This window comes from Magallana gigas, chromosome 5 (assembly GCF_963853765.1).
Source record: "Magallana gigas chromosome 5, xbMagGiga1.1, whole genome shotgun sequence".
NCBI lineage: Eukaryota > Metazoa > Mollusca > Bivalvia > Ostreida > Ostreidae > Magallana > Magallana gigas.
In genome coordinates this window covers 19,072,160-19,081,323 of record NC_088857.1, presented here as the reverse complement: position 1 = coordinate 19,081,323, position 9,164 = coordinate 19,072,160, and the positions used below count along the sequence as shown (strand labels likewise).

Here is a 9,164-nt window from a genome sequence, read left to right as displayed (position 1 = left end):
AGAATTGATTGTTATGTAAACAAAGCTCGAGTCTTATAGTTGTTTACAAAAAAGTAATGTAGAGAATTACCATTTCTTAGACAAAATGGCATGTCAATAACAATTTAAACTAATTCAATATCCTCTTAAATAATATTTTCAACAAAAGAAAGTTACATTGGATTGAAATTTACACCAATACAAGGAATATGTAAAAAATGACAATATTCGAGTTTTGTATACAAACAAAGAATTATAAACTCTGTATCTTGCTTATAAATTGATATTTGAGTTTCAAATTTTGACATGGCATTATAAACTTCTATATTTATCAGTATAAACATTGAAAATGGAAAAATAAAATTTGAAAATTTTAAGTCAAATCGTGTCCAAGTCCCTTTAAATCTTAAACAAAAAAAAGTAGATTAAGAATACTAGATCCATAGATAAGTAGTTCCAGAAAATTTTAAAAGGTTAGTGGGAAAGATCCGATCCGAGTTCTATAAAGTTTCCCCGGGGGGGGGGGGGTCTAGTAAAATAATGGTTTTTTACCAAGATACTCGAAGATGTTAGAAATGAAAAATTATAATAAATTTGGAAGTGGTTCGACTGCTCGAATTATTGGTTAAACAACAACTAAAAAAAAAAAAGAATATTGATTAAGGAATCATTCTTTGAATATTACGACTGAGGTAATCAAATACGATCGAAATTCAATAAACATGATAAAGCTCGAAGAGCTTTATGATAGATTTGATCACACAAATAATATTTGATCACCTTATAATATTCAAAGAATGATTCCTAATCATTACTTATATCTATATAAGTTTCAACAATGACTGAACTATTTCTATCGTTATATAGTTTGAGAAACATTAAAAATAACGCCGGGAAAGCAAGGCTCGAGACATTTACATAGGTATTCCCATTTTGGCTCCTCCGTCTATATACAAATGTAACTTTTTCAACGCCACTGCATCTTTTTAAAGTATTTACCAATGAATTTGCAGAAAAGAAATATTAACCACTAAAAAGCATTTCATTGTTTAAAAGATTCATACTTTTACAAGCAAGGGAGTTGTAGAACTTGACTGTTTTATGCTAACATACTTTAAAACTTTCTCAGAAAAAAAAAAGAAATGATTTGACTTGAAATTCTATATACCACTTCATCTAAGAAGAATGTTTTCTATCCGAAAACAAACTTTTAAACTACTTAAAAAACCTCATTTATGAATTTATAAATGAATGTAATTTCTGGAAAGAAGCTCTGTAAAATATGTTTGGTTATACCCCCAAAAAATAATATTATATAAATATGTTTATTACAAAACAAAATAAGTAAAGGAAAACAGTTGACGTTTATTTTCAATTTTATTCTTGTCGTGCAAAAACCCCTGCATCCGTCTAGTGTTGACTAGATCGGAGATACATATCCTGACAATCGTGTACACCAGTGACAAACGATGTATAGACTTCCAAACAAAACAAATCAACATTCCGGAAAACGACGAATTCCATACCAAAAAGTGGCGTCAATTTCCCTTGTTATCAATTGCTAATTATGAAATAATTCTGTGTACCTGGTTTTCATGAGTTAAAGAATGATTTTTTTTTCATTTAGACGTAACGTTAACATTCCAAGGACTACTTCATACGGTCAAAACTGGATCTATCGAAGACATCTATTATATGCTTAGGAACAATTTAATATAGAAACTCGAAATCACATTGGCATTATATAAACTTGTAGATAGTTACAAAGCCGAAAGAGGATAGTCCTTGAAACTGCAATACTTATTTGTCCTTTTTTAACGCTTTTTTAAACGCTTTTTTAAACGCTCTACTGTCCATTAGCACCGTGTACATTATTTACATTTTTGTTCGAATCATGCACCATCATTGCCTGTGAGTACAAATTCGGATACACAACGAAAACAATTAACGAAAAAAGGACATGTCTTACTGACCGATAGCGGACAATAAATAAATCGCTTTGTTGACAATGATAAACATTCATCTTTTTTCACAATTTTTTAAAATAGCGACATCTCTTGTTACGCATTTATTATTATTTTTCAAAATTTAGGCAATTCAGAATTCAATTTATTTTTATTTAAAAATAAGCGAAAATATCCTAAGTACGAATAGTCCTGATTTCTTTCCTCATCAACAGATTGAGAACACAATTATACTTCTTGAGCTAAGCTTAAAACAATAGATTTGAAAAGTTCCATATCATTTCTATTTGATTTTTGACCTGGCGTCGAGTGTTTGAATAAGGGCGTGTTAAATTAAAAGCATTTATAAAAGTAAATTTGTCTGTAATATCACAGACACATTCCGAAATTTTACGATGACTTAAAACGGAATGTGTTGCCCTATGCAAGAACGTATAGATAATTTTTTGGTCATTGATCTGTGGTTTAACTATTGAATAAATTACACTGTACATGTATACGGAAACTACACATACTAACAGCATTGACAATAATGACTGTTTCAGAACAGTCCATAAATAACAATTAAAACATTACATCAGTCATTATATACATCAACAACACAGTCTTGTAACAAATATGTAACCAAAATAAATAAGCACCATTTGAAGTCTTGGAAAAGCTTGTTTCCGACCCGAATATTTTTGTCTCTCCTATATTCAGAAGAATCTAAAACCGGAACTTCCGTCCCAGTTGTGGACTGGCCTTTGGATTAAAGAGTTTGCCGGAACTTTTATTAGATCCTTTTTGATTGGCGGCTTGTATTCTCTGCTCCAGCCGCGGGTCAAGACGCGAGGATTTGATTGGTGGAAATAGTTCTCTCTTCCGTTGAACTTTCTGCGCTTCCTCCCACTGCTGGCCGCCGATGTAGATGCAAATTCCGGCAGCAATGTCCACAATGAGGCCGATTATCACAAAAGCACACGACCAGTTTAGGCTGTACTGTAGTGACGTCATGGCTGAACCAAACATGATGACACTGATAAATCCGAACAAAGCTGAAATACAGAAAAAATATATCAAATAGATGTGTAATGCATATAAAATATGTCTAGCGTCATTTTTGTTATTCTATAGTAAGCGCAGGCACTAGTACTCTATTGAGAAAGCAATTTTTCAAAACAGACATAGAATTCATGACAATAATTTGCATACTAACACGTATTGTTTTTTGAACATGGGAAACATGCACATGTTGTAACAGTCTGATTGAATGCCCTCACCCTCCGAATTCATTTGTCAGTGCATGAAAGGAGAAGGTGGTGGTGGTTTTTATCAGACTGATGTTGGAAAAGCATTGGATATAAGAATTTAACGTTCATGATTTCCAAATAATGGGGGGGGGGGGGTGTGATAATTTCATTGAATACATATTATAATTATATATTTCCTCGCCTGATAACGTTTTGAGTAATTTACCCGCCCCTTTTAGATTGTGAAGTAAATAGGATTAGACTACTGTTTTTTTTATGACTAAGAAGTTGAAATATACATTTAAATTTCATTGTAATTCTTAATGAAGCTTAGTAAACCTGGTAAATTTTATCCGGGTCCTTTCAACAAGTAACAATCGCTAGCCATTGTTATAAAAAGTAATCATCTTTGGGTATTTCTTAGGATAATAACTTTCTTTACATTAAAATAAAAACTGGGAGAATATCCAGTCCCTTTCCTTTACCCCCTAGACGGTTAATAGCATTGGACTCGAGCGAGTAATTGGGTCTACATTTCTATATCTTTATCAACATGAGTAGGCCTAGTTGAGTGTAATATATAGGCGAAGATCTAGCGGTGTTTTAAAACGCCGTGAATGTGGATTGTTTCGCATACACAATTCCGGTTTTATTTGTCGAACCTTAGTCCGCAATATCAGAACATAGAAGAAAATCACTCCCAAATATCTTCAAAACAACGTTTTATGCAGTAAACGGCGGTGCCATGTATAGGTCGAACAAAAAACTGGCAGATTATTCATTTGTAGATTATCGTCGTTTACGGTAATCCTTTGACACCCGGGCGTAGCGTCATTATCGGAGGGCGCCCATCTTCATACATATTTCTACACCATTCATATGTCTGAATGACCCGTTGTTTAAAGGCATCTGTCAACTAGCCATCTAATTTAAGATCTAAATTAAGCAAGTTCATTTAGTTCACAGCTCTGTGATCGAAGTTCAGTTCTAGACCAATCACTATCTCGCGACTGTTACATAATAAAGGGGGAAAAAACTTTAATTAAATCAAAGCAATAAACATATACCGCAAAAACCATAATATGTCAACGTAATAAGCCATGCATGAACTTTGATCAGTTGGCAAATTATTGGTTTGATTTTTTTTTCAAGGACACTTAAGGTATTCAAACTTAATTATACCTGTACCTAACCAAACACTGATGCATTGATTAAGGAATTTTCCTTAACTGTTCGGGTTTTTTTCCGCACTAGATATTTTATAAATATTTAATTGTATAGACACATGGTGTTTTGAATAAGTTAAGATTAAATTATTCAATTTAATCAAAGGTCAGGAATATTTGTGAAATAAATTATTTTTTTATGAAACAAAATTTATGTATATTATACATTATTAAACACTCCTTCGCATTTCATTTAAATCTATAAATTAACTTTATTAGCTAAAGAATTGTGTCCAAGTTAAAAAATAAAGAATAAAAGGAACAATTAAATTTAAGGATTTCCCGTTTAAAAAAATCCCTCATTATTGCTTTACTTTTCTCTTGATATTATTCTCTATTTCAAAACTCCATTCTCAGTAATTGTTTAAAATTTACTTTAAAAAAATGAGAGCAGATTATCAGATTTATATATTAAAATAAAAAGATTATGGAATGATTGCAACTTATATATATATGCTTATTTCGTTACCAGTATTGGTGGGCGCATATTGCAGATAACAAATTTTTGGGTAATTTGGGGGAAAATAAACTAAAAATCAACGTTTTTGTTAAAATAAATTATCAGAATGAAAACAAATATGCTCATATCGTGCTGTTTCAACGTGTTATCATATTTATAAATGATTATGCTGTTATATACAGTACATAATGGGCATCGATGGATCTGCCAAACAATGAATTTTATTTAGTGAATATGATTTGAGATATTAAATATGCATCGCATTCATCAAACACATTATAAAATTGATGAAATGAACACGACCGGGTCGTAAAGATACTTGTTAATTAGGTTGATGATGTTAAAGAGATGAGAATATGTACCTCTGTTCTCAAAGTTATCAGAAATTTATCTGTGAAAAACTGTTGCAATCGGATTTTGGGGTATTGATCGTATTTTATACTGCCACCCGATAATTTTTTTAATTCATTGTAACTGTTTTTAGTTTGCGGGGCAGGAAAGGGGGAGTGGATTGTCTGTAAATTCAAAAATCATACAACCGGAAATCATTTTCTTGTAATTTTTGTATTTACTGTTAAATCATTTTTTTCGACGATGTGCATGTATGTAGTAAACCCACATCCCACGATTTCACCTAAAATTTTATAAATAATTGTTTTACCCGTAAAATAACGTAAAGGTATAATAGGAGTATATGACTTTAAATACAATCTATCATCCACCCCTACCACGCCCCATCCTCAAGACACATGCTTCTATCGTTTATCATAAAGTACCTACCTGTCGCAAAAGCGGTAAATGCCGCACCCCTGGACACTGATCGCTCGTTGAACAGACCACACATGTAAAGCAGCATCAGTAGAAGTACGAGGTAGAGACCACATAACGTGAAGATCTGGAGCACCGCCGCCCCCATAATGGCCCCCTTCTCTGCAACAGAAATTTCATTCATATTTATATATCGAAAACAACAGTTTTAAGACAACTGTAGTATCAGGTAACTTTTCAGCTGTAGCTGCAGTGGTATACATGTACACTAAAATTTGAAATGTATAATTTTCAATACAAGTTTCCAAACCCACCCAAACGGATTTAGGTTTGGCAAAGTTAATGTTATAAATTTTTTCGTTTTTTTTCATTTTTATTTTTTAATTTTTTTTCCTGTCAATGTGTTCCAGTCGCCCTTTTGTAAACAGTGGTAAATATGTATGTGTACGATATCATCTACAGAAAAGACCATTATGGCAAAACGTGTGGTCATTATTTCAGAATATCATAGTGATATTTTATGAGCATACTCTCATGGTATCCAACAGACAAAGGGTGTGGTCATTTTTTCATCGTGTCCAATTGTTTGAGTTAATTATCTTTTTTTTTCTTTTTTTTGGGGGGGGGGGGGTGGGGGCTTAAGAGGACCAACCTGAGATAAATCTATATGAATATGAGGACGAACATATATAGACCCATTATCCTATATCAAAAAAATGTTCAGAAGTGGTTTTTTTTTTTGCTTTTTTATAAAGGGGGGAAGGGTCGTTTTTTTCCCATCGAGTTCCTAAAGAAAAACAAACAAGCATAATGTCCCCCAAATCATTGTGATATATGTATGTCAATATTTTATCGTAAATTGGATATTTTAATTAGTGAGCAAACTGTAAGTGTTGGTGCTCCGTTGGTGTCTATTTTACTTCTTTTGAAATTGAAATCAGTGTTACGCTACAGAGTTTGTAGATCCAGTTACTTCAAATATAAGGTTCGCTTTCATTTAATTTATGTAGAATAAAATGTTTATTCTAGGCACAGCGCTTTGACCAAATTCAATTTGCGGCATTGCTTGATACACTGTATTTACTTAGTACAGAGAGCTCAATAACAAGGGTGTATTAGTATTTATAATCCAATCGCAATCACGATTTTTTTTTACATCTCAATATATATTTTTCAGTTTATAAAAGATTCGCAAAAAGATGGACAAATATGATAACATATGTGCATTGAAAACGTTCAGTAAATTGTACATGAAGATTTTTTTTTACAGTGAAATTTTAAATACATCACATTTTCCTACTGTAATACTTAAGCATTGAACACTTATTTTTTGAAAGATGTGGTCTCATAACTGCAACGGTGTGTGCATACAAATTGAATAACGCGCGCTAGCGCGTTATGAAAATTTGTTTGCACACACCGTTGCAGTTATGAGACCACATCTTTCAAAAAATAAGAATTCAATGCTTATATTTACGTTTTTTAACATTTGTTCTCTTTCCGCAAATATGATTTATTTTAAAAAATCTCGGCCTTATTCAACGAGTAATGCACAATTAACGGAAGAGCCATTGGAGCAGCCGAATTATGCTGACAAATATAGTGCACAGCGTTTTAAATTCTAATAACACAATTTTATTTTTCATTCTGTAATTTGATGAATTTTTTGGGGGGTATACTAAGAAATTAATCAATTGAATTCATTCAAATTTTTAAAACATATATACATCCATGAAATATTAATCAGCCCACGTATAATATCAGGTCGTGATCCGGTTCGAAGTCGGGAGGAGAGTCAGTCATGTTCTGAAGGAAGACTAAATGTATACATACGCACCAGATTTAGTGATTGGGTCTTCTGTGTTATGCGTAAATATCACTCAAATCTATCAATGCAATTTAATAGGGGAAAGAAAGTAAATGTAAATATAACAGTATGTACCTACGTATATTTTGCACTTAAAAGAATGTATATGTTATATGTAAATTTTAATAACTTGTCTCATTGACAATTATTTGAATTTATGAAACATAATCCATTTTATTATGTGGTTTGCTTGGAAAAATACATGGACAGTTTGCTTCAAAAAAATAAAACATGGACAGAAAAAACGTTCAAGCAAATAAGTAATATGTTGAACTATCCTATACCATTTCAAATGTATATTGCATAAATATATTTTGTTTAAATGATTGAAATATTTTTAATTTATCGAATATCACCAATAAAGAATATAAGGTACTTCAAACTAAATACATGTATCTTGATATTATGAAAGCAATAAAGAAGAACACACTATATCAAAGAGTAAGTACTATCTACAGTTAGTGATTATATTTTTCAATCAATCGCTAAAATCGTTCTTATAAAAAAATTACGAGACTTGTTGCACTAACTAGATAATAATTTCTTTTTCCTGAGAAAAATGAGGGAGTATGATTTAATAATGCATAGTGTATTCAACAATTATTTGTTGCACTATCAAGATATTAAATTTCCCTTTTCTTAGAAAATATGTGAGAATGATTAAACAATGCATACGGTATCTCCAACAGTTATTACCTGACTTTCCGTGGTAGAAGACATGGGTGTCGTAACAGTAGGACCCGTCACACGTGGTGAAAAGTCCAGCGTTCACGGAACTGTCGCTGGTGGCCCAGTATCGGGTGCCGAACCCAATCGTGAAAAAGAGGGCCCCCACCACCTGCACCACACAGCCGATCCAGTCTAACCCCACCCGGCAATTCATCCCGTGTCCTTGTCACCACACAAATTCCCGAACCATGAAACAATCAGACTCAACTGGTTACGGGATACTTAATTCCAGACTCAAGTCATTTGGTTTACATGAGAGTAAAATCGCGTTCGATTATACACTTTCCGAAACGCTTTGCTCTTTCAACCCTCTTCCTATTCACAAGTTCCTCCAAATTTCGGTTCAGTTGTTTATGTTGATATAACTATACGAGGATAGAATCTTTATTACTTTTCCTGTTATTTTCGATATCTCTTGAATAAAAAATCCTCCTAACAGAGAAATGACTTTTCCTTTGAATGGTCCTATCTATCCCGCTAGCAATTGCTTTCTATGGCCATGCTAATGTCTTGAATCCAAACCCACTTTATCTAAGTCAAACATTGTCGCACCGAGTTGAAATCACAACCGTCGATATTTGGCCCGATATATTAAACATACACCTTCCCCAAATCTTTCAATACATACTTTGTAGATCTTTTAAACACAAGACCTCGCGGGGCACCCGAGGGGAGTACCAATTAGTCTCAAAATGCAGGTTTTTAAATTTTTTATGCACAAGCTTTAGAAAATATTAAATCCTCACTGCGATGAAAGATTAATTTTCCATTTAAGCATCTAGTGCAGTTCGCCATAACCCGGATTTATGGAATGACGCACAGAAGAACTTTGGGACTTACATTATATGGACAAACAAAGAAGTCATTATTTTTAAGAATTGTGATTTCTAAAAGATTACTTCATTTATCGAGAGTGTTTGTTTAAAAAGACAAAACAGG

At 32.6% G+C, this 9,164-nt stretch overlaps 1 protein-coding gene across 1 annotated transcript; it reads right to left on the bottom strand.

The window, feature by feature from the left end:
• Positions 1-2,510: 2,510 nt before the first annotated feature.
• LOC105330578 (uncharacterized) lies at positions 2,511-8,754 on the bottom strand. Its single transcript, XM_011432336.4, has 3 exons — positions 8,193-8,754; positions 5,642-5,791; positions 2,511-2,980 (listed from the first exon to the last, which is right to left on the bottom strand). The coding sequence occupies exons 1-3, from the start codon at positions 8,377-8,379 to the stop codon at positions 2,652-2,654; spliced, it is 666 nt and encodes a 221-aa protein (XP_011430638.1). The 5' UTR covers positions 8,380-8,754; the 3' UTR covers positions 2,511-2,651.
• Between the last annotated feature and the right edge of the window lie 410 nt (positions 8,755-9,164).